Here is a 13,009-nt window from a genome sequence, read left to right on the forward strand (position 1 = left end):
AAAAGATTAAAATATCTTGAAGTTAGTCACTTAAACGCCGCGCACCGGTCAGGAACAGCATTAAGGAGACACCTACTTGAATAGACGCAAGATTGGAAAAGCGACAACAATGTAGTTAGTCAAATCGGACGCCATTATCGGTAAGTTTTTAATTAAGGTTGAGCAAAAGAACCTTTAAGAAAAAATTGTGATATAGAATTTATGGTATAATTTTGTTTTCATTAAATCAGTGGCGTACATAACAATTATGTACAAAAATATATGGTGGAAATCTTATTAAATTTTATTACCAACTGGAAAATACATTATGCTAATAATAGATAATAGAATCCCACTATAGCGCGGTATAAATGGACGAGAGACATTAACTTATACTTTATAGGTTGGGTTGTGCACTTACGTAAACTACTTAAATACGATGAATGCTGTTATGATAATAACTTGTAAAAATCAGTGAAAAATGTAGCTTTCGCTCAAGTCTGTATAATGTACATTAGCAACAAGTAGCTATTATCTACATTGAGGACTTGAATGAAATTAATTTTCTCCAGAGATATTTAACTTCGGTTGTTTCTGCATATAATTAGAAAAGGAAAATAAATGTAAAGTTTTTATGAAAAAACATACGTTATTAGGCTCATAAAAGAGCGTCGAAAGCCGTTGCGATTTTTATAATAATGCTAGCATTTGTACCGTTGCAATTTATAATTGATGGCTTAATAATCAGATAAGGGGACATTTTTTGACATCAGGTCAGTTGGTTATGCAATAAGTTATACACAAAAGTGTTGAGAAAAATATGCTCCACGGAACAAGTAATCAAAGTACACTATGTAGATAAAAGATGTTATCCTTTCAGAGAGATTTAATTACCTACTGAATTCTTCGATAAGTTGGTGCTGCATTATCGTTTCCTTCCCAACTTTTCAAAGTGTAAAGTGAGCAGCAAAAGTTCGCCAGTACAAATTCTAGAAATATTATAAATTGCTCGAAAAAGTGTAGCCAAATGTCAATGTCACTGGCTTTTTTTGACTGATCAACTGTCGAGTTGATTTCAAGGCCACGAAGGTAATTTTTATTATTCTAGCTAAAAAAACAAACATTTCCTCGAAAATTATGGGTGAGAAACCCGAAATCCTAACAAAGGAGGATTGGATTAAGCTGCTTGAAGATAACGACTTAGGACGCAGTAACATGAACAAACTAATAATGAATTACTTGGTAACAGGTACGTTTTCCACCGTTTTTCGAAAATATTGAGGTCGATGGAACGATAGATCTTTTGCAGAAGGATTTAAAGAAGCAGCAGAGAAATTTCAGCAAGAATCCGGAGTTGCACCTTCAGTGAATCTGCACTCTTTGGATGATCGAATGCGGATTCGAGATGCGATTATGAACGGAAGAATTGAGGAAGCTACCACTTTAATAAATCAGTTGCATGCAGAGCTGCTCGACAATGACAGATATTTATATTTTCACTTACAGGTAAAATAATTTTAAGTCAAATAAACAAGTTATGCTTGAATTTCTTTACAGCAACTGCATCTCATAGAACTAATCAGGAATAATAGAATAGAAGAGGCATTGTCATTTGCCCAAAGTCATCTTAGTGAGGCAGGAGAAGGAGATCATTCAGTGCTCATAGAATTAGAAAGAACAATAGCTCTTCTTGCTTTTGAAGATCCTTTGAGTAGCCCCTTTGGGGATTTATTGTCACCTTCACATCGGCAAAAGGTATGTCAAAATAGCAAAATATGCAAATGACCGAGCTAAGGAAATTCTGCTAGGTTGCCAGTGAGGTAAATGCTGCTATACTGAAAATGGAACACCAAGAAACCACAACTTCAAAAATATCTACTTTACTAAAACTCATTCTTTGGGCCCAGGAAAAACTTAGCAAAAAGAATGTGAAGTATCCAAAAATGACTGATCTCGCCAGTGCAGCCATTTCAGATCCTAAATGATGTTCAGTTTTGTCTATTTATAGACGAGCTATCTATGGACAGAACTTTCCATTCAACGATTACTTACCAAACAATTAAAACTCACCTAATTGGACATCAATTGCAAGAAACTAAGATTGTACAATATACAAAATATTTTTCATTACTAATTGTTCTGTCTCCTTTTTTAAATTTTTGTAGAAAATAGGTGGTTGTCTTTCTGATTGTGTATATTGAAGATAATCACTAATTTTTATTTATTTACTTACTAGACAAAACAATGGAACTTAGCAATGTTGCACTAGAAATGAAGTGAAATTGAATTTAGGGGCGTTTACTAATTATTTCTTATATATTGTGAGTGGTTCATTACAGTAATATATTAAGAAAATCATTAAATTTTGTTTTTAATATAAAGCAATTGTGAGGAGCGTTGGCGTCACAATTTTGAATCCAGATGGACATTTCACTAAGAGAAAACCATGTTTGTTTCCAAAAATTTAGTATTGTGTAAAATTTGTATCATCTCTCATTAATAAGCACATGCAAAAGAAATTTTTACCTTTAATATAGGACACCACTCTTGGCAGTTTTAAGAGGTATATACAATAATACCATGCTTGGCGGTCTTAGTCAAACAAGCACTCAACAGAATTGTCTGATAGTGTCACAAATGTGTGATCAGTGTTCATTAACGACGTATCAAAACAGGATAAGCAAAAGCTCTGGAATTGGTTCCTGTGGGATATCATGCTCACAAAATGATGTATCATAGAAATATGATTTACCATTACACAACGCAGAGTATTATCTTTGATCCTGCTAATAATTGCTGATCAAAAGTGAGCACACACTCTGCGATCCCTCATAAACAAATACGTGTATCAGAAACAGATGAGTTGTGGTGCCAAATGCCTTTGATAGATCCAAGTACAAACCTGCAACCCTACTACGATGATCGACGTTCTGGAATACATATAGAAGTATTGTAAGTTCAAGAGGAAACAAGGATTATATGTATAAGTAGGAGGACCGCATAAGGTTTGATATGCTTCCGACAAGTACCAATAGAGTGCCGCGAAGACAGCGAAATTGTTAATAATCTAAACATTGAAGTCGGAGGCGTTGGCCGTACTGACTCCGCCCACTTCGTTGATCTTTATAAGAGGCATATTAAACCCTGTGCGGCCGTTCTCCCACTTGCACAATCCCTATGTTTCCATTTGAATTGGTGGTACTTGTATACTGAACCGTTTAAAATACAGTTACCTCTGTCGACTTTTTAGGCACCACGCCTTTGGAACAATAATTGTTTATGAACTAATGTATTGTGCCTCTGCAGAAATCCCAAAATGTATTTGCATATAGCTCTTTGAAGTACATTCAGAAATGCTGATAATACATACATGAACCTGTACTTGTCCAACACAGAGGGACTACCCTTCTTAAACAATAACTCAAGCAATCTTGTAACTATCTAGAAATACTCCATTTATAAAACACTCATTTATGATATCAACAAATGATCCTTCATCAATTGGGCGACATTTTTAATTATTTTAATAAGGATCTTGTTAACTCCTAAAAAGAATTTGCTAGAGTAATAATTCCCCAATTGTTGGAAATAACTTTTCAATATCTACCTGTATTACTAGAAGCTGTAAATTGGAATTGAGACCTCCATAGATACCATCCATCCCTATATCTTGTCTTAGAAGTTGAACATGTAAAGTCTAAGATTAATCAGCAACTATATTCTATTACAGCTGAAACCAAGGATGCAACATTCATGGAAAATTTTGAGACTGCTAGAGCCCAGAAAGTCCACCAGATTACACTCTTTGATTTTCTCTTAAACAGATATAATAAACACAGGTTAAGGACAAAGAAAAACATCTTAAGCAGTTTGAGTATAAATTTTACATAAAAAAAATAAAGTGTAAATCATACAAGAAAATATTATATTAGAAAGGCTGATTTTTAGGACTAAACGGATCATGAGACTTTTACTTAAACAACGACACAAAGCTTTATATTTTAAATATTATATTAAAAATTCGTATCACTATCACGACTTAAATTTAAACTACCAACCAAATACATACTCCATAGCCTTACTGACAATGCCAGTCGACTTTTGAGGAACATTTTGAACAGGCAGCACTGTATTTGAAGTATGTGGAGATATGAACGAGTGTCTCAAGGATCTTGCTCTTGCTGAAGATGCAATTGCACTGCTGTTTTCCTTATTCTCTTTGGGATAATAGAGCTGTATTCCAATCATAATGTTGTTATTAATGCATTTCCCATGGAGAGACAATGCTCTGTTTACTTCCGAGAAATTATTGAATTTTACATGAATCCAATTACCTTGTGGAGGGATGAGTCTGTCTGTTATAACTCCGCAGTTTGATAGTTGTGATATAACTGAATTTAAACAACTTGGAGGAAAACCAAATACTGTAATCCAATTGGTGTCTACTTGTTCCAGCCTTGAGGAACTATTAAAACTCCTAGAGGGAATAAAACCTTCTTCAGGATGAATCCTTGAAAAATTCTCATTAAACAGTCCTACTTCATTCGGATATGCAACAGTACTACTTAAAATTGGAGTTGTCGTCATTTTTTTAGCAGAGTCCAAAGTGTCAAACAAACCAGTCTTTGGAGGACCAGCCTTTTCACCAATTGGGACAAAGGGCGAAGTCACTGGGGCAGGTGATTCGCTGCTACCAGACTGGTTGAAAAGTTTCTGCCGCAAGCTCCGGCTTTCGTTGATACTTGAGCTGGATCGAAAACCAACAGGGGTCTTGTTACGGCCCGGGGACACAGTCGGATTGTAGGGCGTCGATGGGGGGATGTCTCCGATTAGAAAACTGGGTAAAAAGTTGGGGTTGGTACCTGGGGTTTGGGGGCTGGAAGGGGCGCTGCCCAAAGTCATGGGTTCCATCTGAAATTGATTAAACGGGAAGGTCAGATAATGGAATATTAAACGTAGGAGTGTTTTCCTTACTGTTATAGAGCAAAAGGGGGTACGTAAACCCAGTAAATTAAATCTATATTATTTTAAACTGTTGTGTTTAATTTTTGAGGTAATCGAAAAAAGATACATGTTTTTTAATTGACATTAACGTCTGCTGAAATTAATATGTTGTCTTTTTTTAACTTAATAGGTTTTTGAAAGAGAACTATATAGTCTGAGCATGACCCTTAATTGTCAACTTGTCATCTTAGTCCTTTTCAGAAATGTTGGCCTAAATCGAATTAATCCTAACAGCTAACTTTTAACCAATCGAATTGATCTCCGATGATAGAGCGCCAATCCGATTGGTTGAAAATCAGCTGATTGGGATCAATTCGGACTCCTAACCTTTAATGTCTTAATTCGCTTTTTTATTATTTTACTAAACTTTACCAGGATTTTTCTATATAGTTTTTGCCTTTTTTTAATTTCTAGATTTTTAGAAAGTCAAAAACCCTATTTTTCCAGTCGTAATAATGGCATACTACGTAAACTCTTCACTTTCCCAGAACTGCTTGCAATGAGTCATGGATTTGATGGACTTTAGTAATAGGGCATCATCACTTAAAAGTTTTCCTCATTTGGCTTTCGATGGGGCTGTTGTTCTGGCCTTGCCAATATTGACAAGGATTTTGCTGAATTCACCTTATGTATTTTTATGTTGCTCTTCCACTTAATCTCTAGAATCAGTCTAAATAGAATTACAGGGTTAACGTTTTAAACAAACTATGAGCGTCTTCACATTTTATTATTTACATATGAATTTAACCATACGATTTCACTTTATTTGGTCTTTATTATTATGAAAATATAAACATATTTAATAAGCATTCAACAAGAACAATTCAATCCTCATTATACAAATACATAAATATACATACAAGTCCCAAATTAAAACCTAATAATTAGGTTTATTTAGCACCTTTTTTGCTGTCACTTTCAGAATCCTCATTTACGGCGTATTCTTGCCCATCAGAGCTCTCAGTATCACTTTCATCCGAACTACCAGATTCCCTGTCACTTGAACTATCAGATTGACTGTCTTCTGGGTAATTGGTATTGACAAACATATATGCATCTTCGGTGTTTGACACAGTGGATTTTTTGCAGCTAGCAACCTCAAACTCATCCGGCCATGCATTATGGTCCATCAGATACTTTATAAATTCTGGAAAGCAAATTTTCGTTATCTCTGCTTTGACTTTGTCGTCGTTCTCAATAGGCTCGACCACAACGTAACTTCCCGTTCTGATCCACAGCAATTTCCTAAATTTTGGGGGTAGAAACGCGAGGAATTTACAGCCATCTGGAGTCTCAGCCTGATGAAGATTATTTCCCTTATTGTCTAAGATTCTAGCTATTTGCTGGTGTTCTTCTGGGAGGGAAAATTCATCATTACGGGATATGTGCTTGTATTTTTTTATTCTTGACATATCTGATATGCGCCATTTATTTTCTGTCATTTCTGCAATAGAAAAGAAGAATTAAAGAACCATAATTACTAATCGTGCTAACTTTAAAAAATGCCATGTGGAGAATGTTATTTATTTAATGCTTTATTACAAACAATACATTGCAACGATCTCCTTTTCCCTCGTTATATTCCTTTATTGGCCAGAATTTGGGTTTTCAGCTAATATAAAATCTTGAAGTTATAATATAAGTTGTCTTCCAATTGAAAGTAAATGTTGATGCCATTATATCTTGTGACTATTTGAGTTAGTATAACAATATATCTGACATTTACATTCTGCAATTTTGTGTTTCAAGTCAAATTAAACTATATTTCTTAACCAAATAGCGAATTTAAATGTTTCTATATTTGTCGCTTTGATACAATCAAAAGTAATTAGCTATCTACTAAAACCTGCAAATACATTTTCTTTTTACGTTATTAATATTTGACTATTTATGTGTATAAAAGTGAATGTCGCGACGTTTCAAATGACTTTTCTACAATGATTAGAAAATTGCATTATCACAGACTTAAAAATTACACGGAAAACCCTTTCTTTTCATATACATTTATTTTCCACGGGTTACGCGTGCAACGATAGGCAAACATAATATGCCATATTGACAAGTCCCTTAATACCCTGTATGTTATATTATTTACATATTATTTCAAGGTAAAATGCACTGTGATATTCACCTTTTGTGAGCTTCCTTTAATCCATCACCTTTAAACCAACAACTATTTTTTCCTTGAGCTTTCTCAATGGCTAGGTATATATCCAAATTCTCTCCATGCTTAATGCCATACCCTTTTTCCAAGCCATGAGGATTGCTGGGAGTCTGACAGTCATCATTGCACTCCTTTCTCAAAACTGTATCAATTTCCACACTAGAAAAAAACGCCACTGATTGTGGCAAGTCATAAATGCCTAATCGATGACAGCAAAAACTCCTCGTCAGCAAATTTGCCACATGCAAAGCTAAGGCTGCACAGTATTTGTATTTTTCAGGGACGATATAGCGAACTTCGTCATGAAAACTTATGCAAAATCGTACTTTATCTCCCATGATCCATCTCATGCAAGTTAGAAGTAAATGTAAGAAATCAACAGCTCCAGATTGCACCACCCAGTTGACTCTTGTAGTCATGAATCTGTCTTCATTGAGGGATTCAGTTTCCAAAGCCCGAGTGAGTCTGCCTCCCAAAAACGGTGTACGAGGCTCTGGACCATTTGCAATTTCTTCTAAACGATTGAACATTGCAGATTCAGTCCCTCCAACCCATTTTGAGTTACAAAACACTTGATCCACAGATTTTCCCCAGGCCTTTGCCATCTGGAAAGCTTGCCACTTGCTATAGGGCTTATCCTCAAATTCTATTAGGTACTCAGGCCTCAAAATATAGAGTTTTCTGCCTTTAGTCAAAGCAAACATTTTTTGAGCTTTGCTTTTAGCCTCAGATTCACTCATGGAAGGATTGAACTGTCTCAAAAGGCGCTCAGCAAACTGTTGCCCTGCCCCGTATATTCGGGCGTAATTGATCACTTTAGCATGATCTCTAGAAATGCCCACTGCTTGTGCCGTTACGCTATGCATATCTGTTTTCTTGGCTTTGGTTCCTGATAAGGTCATCCAACCCAGGGGGGTACCGCCATGCATTTTTGCGCTATGAGCGTCACCTAAGAAATAAAGTTTTCAATGCAAACTCACAAAATGTTTTCCGAACAAACCTAAAACGCTTGCGATCCACAATTCCTGTGAATCAACATCAGCCCCCACTATATTATATCCTGAAGGTGCTTGGATCATGGCTTTTAATTCGCTGCCTATTCGTTCCAAATGGGCATTAGACGCGGTCATCCAAGTGGGTTCCATTGCCCTGCGAGTCAAAGTTCCACAAACCACTACTTGAGGCACAATGGCACCATAAACCATTCCTTATTCATAAAATTATTAACATTTATAATCCTTTTTAAGAAGCGACATCAGAACAAACCTGATTTTCTCACTCTCTTTGGCAAGTGTTCTTCAGGCAACCAGACAACCATTTGCTCTAAAATTCTGGATCTATTATTACGCCAATAAGAGACCTTTCGGGCAAGAGTGAGCACTTCTTCGGCACTCTCCGAATCGCCTGCCAAAACATTCTCAGAAAATTTATTTAGGAAGTCCTTGGCCAAAGGATTTCCTACGTTATATGCGGCCCCATCTTTATGGGGAAGTTTGAAAAACCAGCAGCATCCATCCACTTCTTCATTACACCAAATGCCAGTTCCTAAAATTAGGGGACAGAGGATATTCTGCTGTATAACCAATGGATCTCTTGTTATATATTGATTTTAGAAGGAAATTTGACCATTAGAATGTAAATAAGCGGCTTTATCCAGTATTGCAATAATAACATAGATATCCATTAGTAAGAATCTGTACAAGAGCTCTCATTGAGCTTTACCTCTGTACAATCCTCCAGTTTTATCTTTCTTTAACTGAGAATAATATTCCTTTTTGCATAAATGCTCATCAACTGATTTAGCAATATTCGCCATTGCCTCCTTTCCATCAACACTGTCCGGTTTTTGGGTTAGCAAAGGACATTTTTCCAATAGTTGCTGTAATGGTAGTTGAGTGCTTATGTCCAGATCATGGGAGAAAGGAACTAGAAACCCCCAGCCTTTGTTCTTTATATGATGTAAGGGATATCCTTCCCAAGTAAGTGACAATAATTTAGGAGAAATCTTCATTGATGTGCTTATTAAGTGCGGTCCTGGAACCCAGTCTAGTGTAGAGCCTGGTTTAGTGCACAATTTTCTATACCTATGCATGAATTATTAGAATTCTAACCAGATCCTTAATGGGGTACTGAGGGATAGATAGCTGATGAATTTTTGTAAATAAAAATACCTCAGAAATTTCAAAATATCTTATAAATAGTTTGAAATGAGTTCTTTTTATAAATACCTGGAGCATCTACAGGGTGTTCCAAATACAAGGGAGATCATTAAGACCATGGAAACCACAGAAGTCATTAGCTTCGTTACATTCTGGCAAAAATGCGCAATTAGCCATTCCACAAAATGCACATATATTATCGAATGTTTTCATTTTCCTCAACATTCTCAAATTTCTATCTTCTTTCTTTCTTCAAAGAATATTTCATGTAGCATACATTATTCTTATTTTCAATTGTTTCTAATTCACATTTGAAATATAACATTTCTTGAAATTTAGAAAGTCCTAACAATCTGCACTTCAAAATTTTCTAATTGTCAAAAAGGCTTTTTCTTAAGTAGCCCATTCCACAACTTTACCACAATTTAAGTGACTTTGCATCTTTTATGATTTCCAAGGTAACAATGATCAATGGACTCGAATTTGCAACACACTATAAAACAAAATACCTCAGCGATCTGCCCCCTGTGGAGCACTCACCAGTTTGGATATCCTGGTAGCAAGGTCCGATTTTTCGGCAAGTGCTCTCCAGTCCTCCATAAATCCCTAAACTTCTTCTCAAGCTCATCAACTTCTTCATCCTCTCCTTTCTGCTCCAATTCTTCAAATTTTTTATTCTTAGTAACAACTTTTTTTAACTTCAATTGCTTAACCCCCCAATCCTCATCCCAAAACCACAAGTCCTTTTTATATTCCTCATGATGCATTAACTGACATGCCTCATCAGCCCTTCGAGCCAAAATGATCCTACCCTCATTCTCTAAATCTTCAAACGATTGTTCCGAATCCGCAATATAACGATTCCAGTTTTCATTCAGTGGCAAGTATGCGGTGCCTAGTTCTAACATTCCCGCAAATGTTACTGGGTGTGGAAATCGTTCGAGGAATAACGGGTATTGGGCCTTCAGGACATCATAAGTAGCAATGACATCCCCACAACAATAATTCATTACTTCCTGAAAATTTTCTTTAATATCTGACAAGGAGCCCTCAAGGAAAAGGTTTCTCGTTTCCTTACTTAGCTTACCCCTACAGTAAAGACTATATACATCTACTAAATTATTTAAAGAACTGTTGCCTTTCCATATGTCATCCTCCTCAATAAATTTTGAAGATTTCATGATGGCTCTTTGATAGCTGGTTAAACCACTAATGCAGACATGCAAGCTCATCGTATCAACAAAACGCGTGTTAGTTTTATTAAGCCAATATTGCTCTTTAATCCGAGCTCGATCAAAAGATACATTGTGGCCTACAATGACTTTTGGCTTAAGTTGGTGCTCATTTAAATTTTCTCCATTATCTCCAGGAGCACTTTCTAAAGGCACTAATGTATCTAGGTGGTATTGATGAGTTGTATTTGGGATATATGTCCCATCAATTAGAGTGGTGCTAATCCAACCATACCAAGCTTTATTTGACACTGCTGTGGCTAATGTAGGTGCCTTGCCGACTCTCACACAAGTTTCAACGTCAAACACTAAGGCATCTTCAAGAGGGTAGTCAACTTTCTGAGGTAATTGCCCAGGCTCATAACGAATCCAGCCTTGCTGCATTAACCAATTTTGTGGGGGGTCAGGAATATGCTTCAAAAGTTTGGAAAGTAAGTCTTTATAGCACTGAATTTGCTCATTGCCAATTATTAAAAAATGATCTTCAATATTTGCACCTTTTAGAGGGGGCAGCTTAAAATCGACCTCATGTTGCATTTCTATGTCTTCTCTCTTCATGTTATGTTTTAATAGTTCGGACTTGCTTAATTCAATTAATTCTTTTGTGATTGTAGGCCCCTTATGAGAATTAGGAAATATTTGGTCATATATTGGTTTTGACAGCATCTGAATGCCAAGTTCATTGATTCTAGGAGAATGTGTCTTTGGATGTTTAGGCTTAAGGTAGGCTGGTTTTTTACTAGGATTTGGAGTAAATATTTTACGTGTAGATTGTGGACGGATTTCATAATAGAGCCTTTTGGCAATTAGCCAGCCGGTTAATCGAAATAGAGCACTTTTAGCATAAATAGGGTATTGAAAAGTAGCCATAAACGTTGCAATGCAGTGTTATGGGGAAAACGTATAAACATGAAGATCTAATAAATAACATTCATTTGATTTATAACTTAAATAAAGTGTACTAATAATTTATACTTACCGAAAGATTTGTTTGATTCTGGAAACTTGAAAAATAACTCCGAATAGTGCAATAAAACGTTTAGGAAAAAGAAACCATACGACCGACTAACCTGAACTAACCTAAACAGCTAAAAATTATGTTGACTAGCTATGACTTTTGATCGACAACTTGTCATTTCAATAGTCCTTTTCGAAAACATTGGTTTACACCCTATTGATCCCTGCTGTTTTCGAAGAAATCGGATTAACCTTTTATGACAGCCAACCAATCCAACTAGTTAAAAATCAGCTGACAAACATCGATCCAAACTAGATTTGTCTTTCCGAAAACCCTTAATTTCTTAAAGAGCTTCACCTGGAATTTCCTTTTCGCTAGTTTTACCTTTTAAATTAAATTAAGTACAAAATTGTAAGTAAAAAACATTAACCTTATGCCCCTATCTCAGTCCTCCAACTCCCCATCCATATATGAGTTACAAATTTTATTCTTGTAATTGTAATAATGACATGTTATGTAAGCTCTTCCGTTTTCCAGAGCTACTTGCAATGGGTCACGGATTTGGTGGACTTTGGAAATACCGGGGTATCATCACTTATAGGCTTTCCCCCTTTGAACTGAGGGCTTTTGGTGGAGCTCTGGTGCCTGGGCTTGGCAACGTTTTGACAAGGATATTGTCAAATGTACCCTATGTGGTTCCTCGTAAGTAGAGACCCCTACAAAGCCTCAATTTTCTTACGTGAAAATTTGCACGAGTTTTCCTTTATAGCATTAGGTCTTGCCTACATAGTATATGACCAAGTTGAAAAGGAACATGCCCATTTGATGAGGAAAAATCCCGCAGATTTTGAAAATGATAAGTAATGCTTAAAAGTCCATTATGTCAGCCTAATGTTAACCTGCCAGGTTCATTTTTGTAGTTGTTTGTGTAAAGATGTGTTTGGGGTTTTTAGAAAGATTTTTACCTCCAGTTACATAATAAATTGTACAAATTAAATTATTGAAATGTTGCCTTCAAGTATTTATTTTCATGACGAGGTGTGAAAGTATGGTTTTTCTACTTCACTTTTAGGATTGATCAAAATGGCCTTAGCAAGTTAACATTTAAGCTATTAGTCACTTCACATAATAGAATAAAGAAAAACCAGGTAGGAATTTATCCTTATAATTTTGCCGTGTTAAGTTTTTATTATTATGGCAATATAAACATATTTAATAAGCATTGAACATTTCTATCCATCTGTCTATTTCTATATACTTTAAACAAATCCCATTTGTAACAAATATATATGTAAGTTTCAAATGAAAATCTAATGCTTAGGCTGATGTAGCCCCTTCTTGGAGCAGAGTAGGATTCTCAGTGTTACTTCCATTTAAAGTGACACTTTAATTCGAAATATCAGATTTAATGCCATCTGAACTATCAGATTCAATACAACCTGAACCATGAGACTGATTTTTATCTGAACTATCAGAGTGACTGCCATCTGAATTATTAGAATCACTACCATTT

The 13,009-nt window shown here is 35.7% G+C and overlaps 4 protein-coding genes across 5 annotated transcripts; 2 read left to right on the forward strand and 2 right to left on the reverse strand.

Annotated features, from left to right (window-relative positions):
• The first annotated feature begins 1,046 nt into the window (after nucleotides 1-1,046).
• On the forward strand, nucleotides 1,047-2,334 carry Hou (GID complex subunit 8 homolog protein Houki). The gene is made up of 4 exons (XM_066406573.1): nucleotides 1,047-1,228; nucleotides 1,289-1,485; nucleotides 1,537-1,734; nucleotides 1,788-2,334. Exons 1-4 carry the CDS (start codon nucleotides 1,117-1,119, stop codon nucleotides 1,962-1,964), a joined length of 684 nt encoding a protein of 227 aa, XP_066262670.1. The 5' UTR covers nucleotides 1,047-1,116; the 3' UTR covers nucleotides 1,965-2,334.
• A 1,515-nt stretch (nucleotides 2,335-3,849) lies between these two features.
• Nucleotides 3,850-5,088, reverse strand: Nup35 (Nucleoporin 35kDa). Its single transcript, XM_066406608.1, has 2 exons — nucleotides 4,954-5,088; nucleotides 3,850-4,890 (listed from the first exon to the last, which is right to left on the reverse strand). The coding sequence occupies exon 2, from the start codon at nucleotides 4,888-4,890 to the stop codon at nucleotides 4,030-4,032; it is 861 nt and encodes a 286-aa protein (XP_066262705.1). The 5' UTR covers nucleotides 4,954-5,088; the 3' UTR covers nucleotides 3,850-4,029.
• Nucleotides 5,089-6,273: 1,185 nt separating this feature from the next.
• Nucleotides 6,274-11,590, reverse strand: tam (DNA polymerase gamma, catalytic subunit tam). The gene is made up of 7 exons (XM_066406312.1): nucleotides 11,518-11,590; nucleotides 9,847-11,455; nucleotides 8,870-9,231; nucleotides 8,414-8,692; nucleotides 8,148-8,354; nucleotides 7,115-8,096; nucleotides 6,274-6,427 (listed from the first exon to the last, which is right to left on the reverse strand). Exons 2-7 carry the CDS (start codon nucleotides 11,406-11,408, stop codon nucleotides 6,412-6,414), a joined length of 3,408 nt encoding a protein of 1,135 aa, XP_066262409.1. The 5' UTR covers nucleotides 11,409-11,455; nucleotides 11,518-11,590; the 3' UTR covers nucleotides 6,274-6,411.
• Nucleotides 11,591-11,777: 187 nt separating this feature from the next.
• On the forward strand, nucleotides 11,778-12,718 carry UQCR-Q (Ubiquinol-cytochrome c reductase ubiquinone-binding protein). Of its 2 annotated transcripts, XM_066406870.1 has the most exons (3): nucleotides 11,778-11,907; nucleotides 12,034-12,198; nucleotides 12,266-12,718. In XM_066406870.1, exons 2-3 carry the CDS (start codon nucleotides 12,045-12,047, stop codon nucleotides 12,358-12,360), a joined length of 249 nt encoding a protein of 82 aa, XP_066262967.1. In that variant the 5' UTR covers nucleotides 11,778-11,907; nucleotides 12,034-12,044; the 3' UTR covers nucleotides 12,361-12,718. The 2 variants fall into 2 exon arrangements, with proteins under 2 accessions (XP_066262967.1, XP_066262966.1); XM_066406869.1 differs by lacking the exon at nucleotides 11,778-11,907 and having other exon boundaries at nucleotides 12,016-12,198.
• Nucleotides 12,719-13,009: the final 291 nt, after the last annotated feature.

This window comes from Euwallacea similis, chromosome 3, assembly GCF_039881205.1.
Source record: "Euwallacea similis isolate ESF13 chromosome 3, ESF131.1, whole genome shotgun sequence".
Taxonomy (NCBI): domain Eukaryota; kingdom Metazoa; phylum Arthropoda; class Insecta; order Coleoptera; family Curculionidae; genus Euwallacea; species Euwallacea similis.